The 12,908-nt window shown below is 39.7% G+C and overlaps 1 protein-coding gene and 1 pseudogene across 1 annotated transcript; both read left to right on the top strand.

Moving 5' to 3' along the window:
- The first annotated feature begins 6,210 nt into the window (after positions 1-6,210).
- Positions 6,211-7,206, top strand: LOC143410933 (olfactory receptor 7D11-like). The gene has a single exon (XM_076871744.2). The coding sequence runs from the start codon at positions 6,211-6,213 to the stop codon at positions 7,204-7,206; it is 996 nt and encodes a 331-aa protein (XP_076727859.2).
- A 2,998-nt stretch (positions 7,207-10,204) lies between these two features.
- On the top strand, positions 10,205-11,420 carry LOC143638193 (nucleosome assembly protein 1-like 1 pseudogene; annotated as a pseudogene).
- Positions 11,421-12,908: the final 1,488 nt, after the last annotated feature.

Here is a 12,908-nt window from a genome sequence, read left to right as displayed (position 1 = left end):
TCACCAACACTCCATTCCCAGCCCACACTCATTTCTTTATTTACTTTTGAATATTGGAGATTGAACCCAGTACTTTACCCCAGAGCCACATCCTCAGCCCCTTTCCTTTGCTAGCAAAGGAGAAGCACAGGGGACTCGGGTCTCCTGTATACTTTGAGACAAGGTTTTGCTAAGCTGCCCACACTGGCCTGAAACTTGCAATCCTCCTGCTTCATTTTCCTGATTGCAGGTGTGTAACACCAAGCCTGGCCCACACTCTGTTTTTATGTCTAGCATCACTACTGCTATGTTTCTAAAATCTACACTGTCAATTTCAAGACATTTTTTTCTCTGTTTTATATTTGTGTTCGTAGAACTGAGCACAGTCTCTGGCCCAAGGAAAATCTGTTGAATAGATGAAGATAAAGTTGAGTCTAAAAACAGACAAACAGAATTTAAAAAGTAAGTTGAATTAATGTAGCATTGAAATTTAAGAAAAGTTTGAGCTTTTTGGAGCAACTACTAAAAAGAAAAAAAAAAGTTTGAGCTTTGTGGACTTGAGTACCTGTGTTCAATTATACTGATGCTACTTTATGGAATTTTGTATTTCTTTTAAATACAATATCTTGTAGGATATTATAGTATAATATATGTTATACATTACAATTAAGTATATTTAAACATCAATATATAGTGTACCACATAATGAAGGAATTTATTATCTAATAATTATTAACTATGTTAATTACATGTATTACAATAGCTAATATATTATCCTGTTTTTATGGTATTATCTATATTCTATGGAAGATGGAATGTTTTCTAGGATTTTATGAGATTCAATATGAGGAAGGAAAAAAATTTGGAAATGAACTTTAGAACTGATTTCCTCTTGCAGGCATGTTCCTTACACCGCTGCCTGCAAACATGGAGGGTGGGTGAATTCCTGATGCACTCTACAGGTAGCTGGCACTGGAGTGTAAAACTCCTTCCTTTAGCAGAGTCACAAAGTACCTCCCAGGGCCATGGGTGTAGCTAAGAGGTAGAGCACCTGCCTGGTGTGCAGGTGAACAACCAGCCTCTACCTCAGAGCAAAGACTGTCCAAGGAAGGGGGCGGGACCCTTGTCCTTGAAAAGACCCACAGAGCACTCCTAGGCACATAACCACTCTGCTGAGTTGTTTATCTACAAATAACAGGAGAGCCAGGTGTCCCTGACTCAGTCAGGCTAGGTGAGGACCCATAGCAACTCCCTAGCAACCACCAATCAGCATGAGACAGGGAAAATACCTGGGATGCCGGATGACCCTCCCAGTAGTTTATGGTGTTTGATCTCATGGCTTAAGCCAATCAGTTCAAACAAATCCCCCTCTTGTACTAGCCAATCACCCCTACCCAACTTGTTCCTGCCAGTGAATGTGCTAATCATGTTTTAGTGTTGTTTTATGATTTTCCCATGGTGTGTGATGATTTGCTAAGAGATGCTATGATGTATGTGAAGTCCCTGCCTTCCCCAAAGAGTGCATAAAACTACTGCAAACCCTGGGCTCTGGCCTCTCAGCATCACCATTTGCTGTGTGTGTGCATGGAGGACCGAGCTAGCTCGCAATAAACACCTCTTTGCTGCTTACATCGATCTTGGTCTCTGGTGGTCTTTTGGGGGTCCCAAATTCAAGCATAACAACACAGGAGGCCCTGGGTTCCATCCCAGCACTGTAAACCAACCAGCCAGCCCTCAATACCTCCCAAGTGATGTCATTCCCTTTACAGAAACAAAGTAACATTCTTCTCTATGTCTTTCTAGAACCTACAATCCATTGTGTACAATATCACTCTTGCACCCTGAACCACAATAATATATATTTTGATATCTGATATTAGTTTGATAAACTTTCCTCAACAGTTTTGTTACCATATAATTCATGTGCCATGTCATTCACCCTCTGAAAGTGTACAACTCAATGGCTTCTAGTCTATTCATACACATGTGGGGGCATCGTGAGGGCAAATTAGAACATCTTCATCGCCACAAAAACAGACTCTCACACTTGTAGCTATTTACTCCTTATCCCTTGAAAAGATAAACAAAATATATAAAACAAATTAAATAATTTTTGAAAATAAAGAACATGGTGAAAGCTTAAAGAAACATTTTGAAAATTACATTGCTGGTGTATTGGCATAATGTACATATACTGTATGTTTCTAATTTTTAGAACTGTTAGACCTATAGGGATGAAGTCACCTTGGCCTCAGTCTCTACTTATGTACCTCACTATCTACCTTAATTATCTACACCATTAATTATCATGAATTCAACATTGTGGACACCAAGAGATTTATTAAATCCTCAAAGATTGCTTGGGGCAGGCCCCTCACAGAGGAATGATTCTTCTGATTAGTCCCTCATAGAAATTAAACATTCCTTAGAGGACACTTTGTATACTTAAATCAAAGCAAAGAAAACAGATGTTTTCCTTGGAGGAAATGAGTGCATCTCACCCTCTTGCTGCCTACATACACACAATATAGACTGAAATTTTTCCACTGTGCCCTCTGCTCTGTGCCCAGGGGAGCTGAATTGTTTGGAGTGAGAATACAACACAAAGACTGACTCAGTGAGGAGCACAGAGAATTCAACCCTTGAGCTGCTAGAAATTTGAAGCAAGCCCCTGCTCCCCTCTCCTGACTTCTTTGTTCCAGGCCTCTGTGAAAACCCAAGTGGGCTCCCTGGAGCTGGCTGTGCAGAAGGGACATTTCCAGTGGTAGCCCTTGGAGAGAGTCGGTGTGTCCAGTGTGGCTGGTGCAGCAAGAAGGAAAAGGGAGGTGGGCACCGGGCTCTACTCCAGGACAGTGACCCTGGGCAGCCCAGGATAGTTAATCTATGAAGGTGAAGGTCCTCCATGTGCAAGGTACTTTATTTTCCACTGAATCATCTTTTCAGGCTCCCATTCTGCCTCTTTCCTTGCTCTCTGGAATTCTGAACCTTAATGCAAGAGTCTGAAATGGCCATTCCTTGAAGGCAGTGCTTTCTGGAGAGTCTCCCGATCTCCTCCACTCCCTCCCTGGATGACAGGTCCCTATTAGATTTCCTCTTTCAATCATTTATTTGCTAACTGTTCACTGAAGATCCCTTTTGCATGAGGTATTGCTCTGATGTGACCGGTTGTTCTTTTGTAATCTACCTGTGCTGCTGTCAGACTGACTTAATGACATCACTGAATCTGCACTGAAGCTCAGATTGTGGTGATTGTCATTGTCACTATCTCTGCACTTCAGTGGCCACCACATATACAATCCTGGTTATTTGTGATGTGTGGTACTCAGGCCAATTCTGATTTCAGGAGAATACTGAATGATTGAAGTTGGAGTGTACTCTCTTGCCATGTTCATGAACCAAACACAAATATTATAGTATTTCAATGTAGCATCTTCTATTTGCTGTGGTTTTCCTACAATCATTTTTTATTGAGTTAAGAAGTTACTATTGCTTTCCTCATGTCCAAGGATACTGTGGCCTGGCTGAGAAGAACAGTAATGGCTGCCAAATCTCCTCAAAGTCACTTTTTTTATTGTGATTATACTTTTGAGTTCTCTTCATTGATCTATTTATTTTTGTGTTTTTGTTGACATGAGCTTGAACAACTTTCTCAAGATCACACATCTCAGTCTTTGTTACACAGCCAACATCTGGACTTGTTGAGCACCTGCAAGGTGACAGGCACCATATGCATCTTTAAAATTTTTTTTAATTAGTTATACATGACATTAGAATGCATTTCTGCACTTTGATATACATAGATGATATATCATTTCTCATTTTTCTGAGTGTACATGTTGCAGAATCATATTGGTCATGCAGTTACATATATACATACAGTAATAATGTCTGTTTCATTCCACTGTCTTTCCTATCCTCACATCCCCTCCCCTTCCCTTCCTTCATTTCCCTCTACCTAATCTAAGGTCACGCTATTTTTCCCTAGTGCCCCACACCTTATTGTGAATTAGAATTCCCATATTAGAGAAAACATTCGCCTTTGGTTTTGTGGGATTGTCTTATTTCACATAGCATGATATTCTCCAACTCCACCATTTACTGGCAAATGCCATAATTTCTCTTTTTTAAAGCTGAGTAATGTTCCATTGAGTATATATACCACATTTTCTTTATCTATCCACCATATGTAACTTTGGGTAAAAAAATTAACAAAGATGTCCAAACCTCATATCCTCAAATCAATACAGCTTTACCAATGTGTGAGGAACCTCAGGGAGGACCCCAGGCAGTTCTGAATGTCCCTCTCAATTTTATTCTGTCCCTCCAGAAACTCACCCTGCTCCATCCCTGCTCTCTGCCACACTGGTCACTGGCACCCCCTCCTATACCAGCTGGCCATCTGACTAGGCAGCCACTCATCCTCTTCTCTCAGAAGGTTTCTCCCTCACTTGCGTTCCTTCCTCTCCCCGCTCAAGCATTCCTGTTTCAGAGAACACTCTCTCCCCACCTTCCCAGACTAAATTGGTGTTCAAGGATTTTTTTCATGTTTTGAAAAAAAAACGAACATCCCTAGCCTTCTTACTGCTCACTCTTTGTTTAAAATTTTAAATCATAAATTGGTGTTTTGATTTTAAGATGATTTGGTTTATAAATGCTTGAAATGGAATCCAAAGCTGTATATTTGGCCCATTGACTGCTGATTTTATTACAAAACATTCCTACTCAAGAGAATGGGTAACTGGACACAGGTTCTTACACGTCTCCTGCATCTGACTTTAATGGTGGTGTGCTTTTGCTTCTTCCTCTTATCAGTAGAGTCCCCCTGGACTTTTCCTCTTCTTGGAACAATTCACCTGGCAGGAAATTCTCCCAGAGGAGCCATAGGTCTCTTCATTAATACAAGTGCTGTATGCAGTTAAAAGAGGTAACATCACTGTTGTATCTGTATTATTCAGAATTTCATCCTTTATGGCTGCCCTGGTTAAGTTAAGAGGAGTATTGAAATACGGTAGCCTGGCAAAGCAGATGTATTGTTCTTAACATTGTTTTTAACATTTCACATTTATTGAGTGCCCGTGTTACAGCACAGGAACCACAGGATAACAATTACATGCACTGTCTCAATTTCACTCTCCAATCCTTACTGTGTCATGAATAATTATGACTCCTACCGTGGAGGGAAGAATCTGCATCTAGAAGAGTTTAAGTCATTTTCCCAACATCATGTACTGCATTGCAGAACCAAAATGAGGTTAAGTGAAATCTGACTTGAGAACTCAATTTCTGAATGTCTCTCTCATAATGATACCTTGGGATAATTAATAACGATAAATCATTTTTAGATCCTTTTATAAGCATCACAAAAATAGTAACAATGATTACCATTCATTTCCAAGCAAATATGGGAGTTAATTGAAATCTGTGTGCCATGTCACACAGTGAAGATTGTTTGGGATGAAAGTTCATGTGTACTGACCGTTACAGAGCCATGAGAATTAATAGAGTATTTGGATTACTGAAAAGAGATGATGAAGTTTCTGCAAATATCTTGGAAGTTTAATAGAAGAGAAATCAGGTGATGCCTCTGGCCCGTGATCTATGAGGGCAGTGAAAATGGAGTTCCCCTCGGTGGAATTAGTTTCAAAAGCTGGGGCAGGATGGGCAAGCTGGTCATGATCGAGTGTCTACACTACAGCAAAATGGAGCCCCCATCTGCTTTCTTTATATCGGGACATATCAGAGACAGTCCATAGAATGTTCTTTACCAAAAAAGTTTAAATGTAAAGGCTGTCCAGTTCCCAATGGGTTACATCCATCTTCGTAGCTACTATAAGGGATCTTCCTAGGAGAGCGGAGTTTAAAGGTCACATGCATTGGGCAATCTATTGCCATGGGAGAGCCATGGATAGTTCCTAAGGCCAAACCTAAATCCTCATGTAATTCATGGGTGGCTTCCCCCAGATTCCCATTAATTTAGTTAGGAAAATTGAAACTAGTGAGTCAAAGAGATGTTCCTGCTAAGTTAAAGGAAGTCAGGATAATTACACACTTTTGAAAGTGGGAAATGGGCTGTCATTTGGCTGAGTAAATCACAGTCAGTGGTGTGATTCAATACAGGGTGAAGGACATCCATCCAAGGGTGACACTGTAAAGGGAAAATTACCTGAGATGACGGCTGGCTATTAATTGAACAGTGCACTTGCCTCTTTCCCCAGCAGGTACACCAATTACATGGAAGCAGAAAACCACACGTGTGTACCAGGATTCCTCCTCCTGCCTCTCTCAGATGATCCAGACCTGCAGCCCATCCTATTTGGGCTGTTCCTGTCCATGTACCTGATCACAGTGCTTGGGAACCTGCTCATCATCTTGGCCATCTGCTCTGACTCCCACCTCCACACCCCCATGTACTTCTTCCTCTCCAACCTGTCCTTCATTGATATCTGCTTCATCTCCACCACAGTCCCAAAGATCCTAGTGAAGGTCCAGGCACAGAATAAAGACATCTCCTACATCGAGTGCCTGACTCAGGTATATTTTTTTAATACCTTTGCTGGAATGGAAAATTTCCTATTAACCATCATGGCCTTTGACCGCTTTGTGGCCATCTGTCATCCTCTGAACTACACAGTCATTATGAACCCCCAGCTCTGTGTCCTCCTGGTTCTGATGTCTTGGATCATCATATGCTGGGTCTCCCTGGGTCATATTGTACTGCTGAACCAACTGACCTTCTCCACAGGCACTGAAATCCCACATTTCTTCTGTGAACTGGCTCAGCTACTCAAGGTGGCCGGCTCTGATACCATCATCAATTACATCTTTATGTATACGGTGACTTCCCTGCTGGGTGTGGTTCCTATGACAGGGATCCTCTTCTCCTACTCTCAGATTGTCTCCTCCTTACTAAGGATGTCCTCCTCTGTGGTCAAGTCTAAAGCCTTTTCCACCTGTGGGTCCCACCTCTGTGTGGTCTCCTTGTTCTATGGAACAGGATTTGGGGTTTATCTCAATTCTGCTGGGACCCAGTCTTCCCCAAGAACCATGATCGCCTCAATGATGTACACTGTGGTCACCCCCATGCTGAACCCCTTCATCTACAGCCTGAGGAACAAGGATGTAAAGGGGGCCCTGGGGAGGCTTCTCAGTAGAGCAGCCTTTGGTCCTTCTTGGATCACTGACCTCAGAACTAAGTGGACATTGCAGATACTTAAGCTATTGCTGTGAATTTACCTGTCCTGGCTCCTTCAGGGACCTAAAGACATGCTTTATTTCTTCTTTTCCCAAAAGATCCATGATTCCGCATTTATTTATGTTTGTGTTAACTTCTCCTCTAGAATCCATTCAGTACACTTATGCCAAGTGCTGAAATAATTTCCTCAAAAATCATTCATTGAATATTGATATTTCTTACCTTAATTTGAATATTCCTATTTTCCCTGAGGAAATGGAATGAAAATTTTAAGACAAAAGAGCTTGTTATATCAGGACTGTGCTTGTTGCTTTACACTCTATGACTTTATTTATCATGGAAAAGATTTCTTTGAGATATTTTCTCTCATTCACTTACTCACTGAAGACACTGAGATTGGAATTGACTAAACGTGGAACACACAACTGAGGTCGACTCCGACCTTTGCTAACATACGCTTTGTAACAGCAATGTTTGGATTTTGAACATGTGAAGAATCTGGAATCAAGTTTTGAACACAGGCTTTTTCATACGACTTGTGAGGTAATGGCTAGAATCGCACTGAGACCTTGCTTCATTCTCTGTGGTTCTTGCTGGTTTTCCTTCCTTCTCTCCCTCATTTCTTCTGTCCTTATTTTCCTTCTTCCCTTTGGCAGTTTTATTGGTTAATGTCACCTCTCTCTCTTTCTGTCACTGCATATTTCACTTTAGGTGTACAACAAAGTGGTTTTGCCATTCCTTCCTTGATGGACCTTGGGGTAATTTACATCTTGTAGCTACTGTGAAGAGTGCTGCTAAGGATATGCGTGAATGCTTATGTCTCAGTAAAGTCACACGCTGCATTAATGAGGCTTCAGCAAATGACAGACTGTATATGTGATGGGCAGTTCCACAACACTGGATTGCCTAGTGATGTCACAGCCATGATACTTCATCTAAGTGTACTGTAGGATGTTTGCATGATGACGAAACTGCATAAGAGTGCATTTCTCAGAACCTATCTTTATTGTTAAGAACTATATTATTATTATTATTGTTTGGGTAATATAAATAGGAGTGGAGCTTGGGCCTATGGTAGGTGTAAAATGTCCCATTTTACATTCTACCTGTGAAGGTGCCGGTATCATAATACCCTTGCCAATACTTATAAAAAGTAGAGCATTCCACAGTCTATGAAGTACTATCACATTTTGCATTTGCTTTGCATTTCCCTGTGACACATCGAGCATCTTTTCAGGAATTTGTTGGCAGTTGATCTATCTTCTGTGGGGAAATGTCTTATGAAGTCAGTGCTCATTAAGTAATGGTGTAGATTGTATTTTTGTTTCTGACAGTTAAAATCACTGCATTATAAAGATACTTGACCCTTATCCAATATGTGTTTTGCCAGTATTTCCCCCTCATTATGATATCTTTCCCTTTGTCTCAACTCTGAAGTTTACTGTTATTGATTATACTCATCATGTTGTACAATAGATCTCTTGAAGCTTCTCAGCTTATCTAACTGAAATGGGTAGCTCTGACAGATAACCGCCTAATCCTCCACCCCACAGCTCTTGTGGTCACCATCTTCTCTATTTCTCTGGGCTCTACTTTTAGACCCACGTGTAAGTGAGCCATGTGGGACTTGACTTCCTACCCCGGCAGCTTCAGTATGACATATCAGGACATACTGATGTGTCACGCTGATAATGTCATCCAGGCTCATCCATGTTGTACTAAATGCCACGATTCTCTCATTGTTGTGCCTGACTAATGTCCCATTGTGTAGATGCATATTTATTTATTCAGTTATATGTCAATAAACATTTACATTGATTTTATACTTTGAGTACTGTGAATAATATTGCTATAGTTAATGAGAATGTACATGTAATGTGAATACCTATTTCACACCCATCTGTTTTTCACACAAAAATGGAATTTCTGGAGGTTATGGTGGTCTATTTAAAATTCTTCAAGCAACTTATTTTCCATAATTATTATATTTATTTACATTACAACCTGTTTTCCATATTTATTATATTACAATAAATTATTACATTTATTTACATTTCAGAGATGCCTTTTCTCCACATCCTCACCAACATTCCTTTTTTTTTCTGCCTTTTTTTTTCTTTTCTTTCTTTCTTCCTTTTCTTTTTTTTTTTTTTTTTAAAGATTAAATCCAGGGCCTTACCCAAGCCAGACAGTTGTACCAACACTGAACTTTATCTGCAGCCTCTTTAATTTTTTATTTAGGGAAAGGGTCTTTCTAAGTTTCCCAGGTTGGCTTTGAATTTGAGGTTCTCCTGCTTCAGCCTCCTGAGTATATAGGATTACAGTGCACAGCCCATGTTTCCCTTTTTATCCTGTTTTTGATCATAACCCTGCTGAGCAGGGTGCAGTGTTGTCTCCTTGTGGTTTTAGCTTGCATTACTCTGATGATGAGTGACGTTGAGGAGTTTTGTCATATATCTGCTAGACATTTGTGTCTTCTTCTTGTTTTTTTAATTTATTTTTTATTTTTTGAGAGAGAGAGAGAGAGAGAGAGAGAGAGAGAGAGAGAGATAATTTTTTAATATTTATTTTTTAGTTTTCTGTGGACACAACATCTTTGTTTGTATGTGGTGCTGAGGATGGAACCTGGGCCACACGCATGTCAGGCGAGCGCGCTACCACTTGAGCCACATCCCCAGCCCCCATTTGTGTCTTCTTCTGAGAACAATTTCTCCTTCTCCTTCTTCCTTCTTCCTTCTCCTTCTTCCTTCTTCCTTCTTCCTTCATTACAGCTTTAGGGGTAAAGCTGTAATGAAGTGGATGTGAGGTTCCCCTTTGTGGAGTGGGCTGGCTGCAGAATAAAAGCTAAAAAGAGAAAGCAGCGAGAAAACCACAGGACACAGGATGTGATTTTAAAAAGTAGGGGTGGGTGGGGGCTCGCTGATCTTAAGGATGGAGTTTCCAGCTTTTTTAGCGCCACCTGCTCTAGGCGCCACCTCCTGCTCCTGGCCTCTCTGCTGCCTCCTGGAGTCACTGCCTGCGCAGCTCCGACCGCCTGGCTCCCAGTACTAGCTGCCGGTATTTGAAGTTCCTACAACATGGCAGACACTGACAACAAAGAACAATCTGAACTTGATCAAGATTTGGATGATGTTGAAGAAGTAGAAGAAGAAGAAACTGATGAAGAAACAAAAATCAAAGCGCGTCACCTGACTGTTCAGATGATGCAAAATCCTCAGGTTCTTGCAGCTGTTCAAGAAAGACTTGAAGATCTGGTGGAAACACCAACAGGACACACTGAAAGCTTGCCTAGGGTAGTTAAAAGAATGCTCTCAAAAACCTTCAAGTTAAATGTGCATAGATAGAAGCCACATTCTATGAGGAAGTTCATGATCTTGAAAGGAAGTATGCTGTTGTCCATCAGCCTCTATTCGATAAGTGATTTGAGATCATTAATGCAATTTATGAACCTACAGAATAAGAATGTGAATGGAAACCAGATGAAGAAGAGGAAATTTCGGAGGAGCTGAAAGAAAAGGCCAAGATAGAAGATGAGAAAAAAAAGATGAAGAAAAAGAAGACCCTAAAGGAATTCCTGAATTTTGGTTGACTGTTTTTAAGAACGTTGACTTGCTCAGTGACATGGTTCAGGAACATGATGAACCTATTCTGAAGCGCTTGAAAGATATTAAAGTGAAGTTCTCAGATGCTGGCCAGCCTATGAGTTTTATCTTAGAATTTCACTTTGAACCCAATGAATATTTCACTAATGAAGTGTTGACAAAGACATACAGGATGAGGTCAGAACCAGACGATTCTGATCCCTTTTCTTTTGATGGACCCGAAATTATGGACTGTACAGGGTGCCAGATAGAGTGGAAAAAAGGAAAGAATGTCACTTTGAAATCTATTAAGAAGAAGCAGAAACACAAGGGTCGAGGGAAAGTTTGTACAGTGACTAAAACAGTCTCCAATGATTCTTTCTTTCTTTCTTTTTGCCCCTCCTGAAGTTCCTGACAGTGGAGATCTGGATGATGCTGCTGAAGCTATTCTTGCTGCAGACTTTGAAATTGGTCACTTTTTACATGAGTGTAAAATCCCGAGATCAGTGTTATACCTCACTGGAGAAGCTATTGAAGATGATGATGATGATTATGATGAAGAAGGTGAAGAAGTGGATGAGGAAGGGGAAGAAGAAAGAGATGAGGAAAATAATCCAGACTATGACTCCAAGAAGGATCAAAACCCAGCAGAGTGCAAGCAACAGTGAAGCAGGATGTATGTGCCTTGAGGATAACCTGCACTGATCTACCTTCTGCTTTCCTGGAAAGGATGAATCTACATCATGTGACGAGCCTTTTTCAAGTTTTTCTTGTTTGTTTGCTTGTTTTTGCAGCCTAAAATAAAAATGTCAAATATAATTTTAGTTCTCACAAGATACTGTCTTAATTTTGTACTAATTCAGGTTAGACCCAGAGGCTTGGATTAAGGGTTGTGCCCAGTTTACCACATATTATTGAAGGAAAGCATGTTAGCTTCGTAAGCAAGTGAAAGGAAAAAAAAAAGACTCTTAATGATGTGATATAGTTTTAAAAAGCAAAAATGTTAAATTTCATTTCCTTTGGGCTAGAACCAAAGCCCTAAGCCTGTGTGGTTTATTCTAATTCTTACTGCTTTAGTATGTCGTTTACCCATGCTTCTGTTTACTGTGTATTAAAATGGATAGTGCTGTTTACTTAACTACCTCACAGATGTGTTAAGGCATATTAAGTTAAATTTCATGAACTGTTTCTCAGCCTCATTAAAAGCTTAAAAATTTGGGCCTGTTTTGTACCACAAGTGTGATATTCAGCATTTTTTTTCCATACCAGGCTTCCATAATTAATTGGAAAATGAAGTGAAAACACTTCTCTTCTGGATCTGGCCAGACAGCACTCTTTCAGATCTGTGCATGGCTCCTATTTTAATGAAAATTGGATGGGATGAGTGAACTATTCAGTAGGTCCAAGGATTTTTTTTCCAGGTGTATCAGATGACCATACTGTAACAAAATACTATAGAGATCATGGGACTAAAGTGGTAATAAGACCATTTTTGGGAAGGAGAATGAAATTAAATTTGAGACTATAGAGCCACATTTAAAATACTTCAGGCTTATTACTGTTAATTTTGGGGGGTGAACTTTTGGTCTGGCAGTAAGGGTGAACTAAATGAATTGTAATTACAGGAGAGTTTGAATTTCTGCTGTTAATAAAATTACATTAAGTTCACTTTTAGAAGTGATAGTTTTCTTTTGAAAATTTAGTATTAAGGTTTTAGAATGTGAAGACATTTTATTATTTGCATAGAATTATCCATGCCTTTTCCTGAGCTTTTTAACTAACTACTGGAAATCCTTAACCAATTATAATAGTTTTTTTTCTTCTTCAATTTCAAAAAGATTTTGATTGCTTTGACTTAGATAGACTGTGATTTTTTTTCTAACCATAATCTAAATACAAGCTTTTTCTGAATTTAAAAATTTTTATCTAAAGATAGAATCCCATTTTTAATGAATTGAAAGAAGCAACAAAATCACTATTTTTGTTTTATTCCTTTAGGAAACAGCTATGCCAAAGTGAAAAGATAGTAATACTTCATCTTATTAAATAATTGGTGTGGTCTGCACAGGAATTGTTTTCTTTATAAAATTGGAGTTTCAGGGAATGTCAGTGTTCATTTATGCCATTTCTTCAGTTCCAAAGTGGTTCTATTCCAT

The sequence above is a fragment of the Callospermophilus lateralis genome, chromosome 1 (assembly GCF_048772815.1).
Source record: "Callospermophilus lateralis isolate mCalLat2 chromosome 1, mCalLat2.hap1, whole genome shotgun sequence".
Taxonomy (NCBI): domain Eukaryota; kingdom Metazoa; phylum Chordata; class Mammalia; order Rodentia; family Sciuridae; genus Callospermophilus; species Callospermophilus lateralis.
Note: the sequence above shows the minus strand (reverse complement) of the source record. Positions and strands in the feature narration are given on the sequence as shown.

Excerpts from the sequence above, each read along its gene's own strand:
- LOC143410933 (XM_076871744.2), top strand. The coding sequence starts at position 6,211 with ATGGAAGCAGAAAACCACACGTGTGTACCAGGATTCCTCCTCCTGCCT.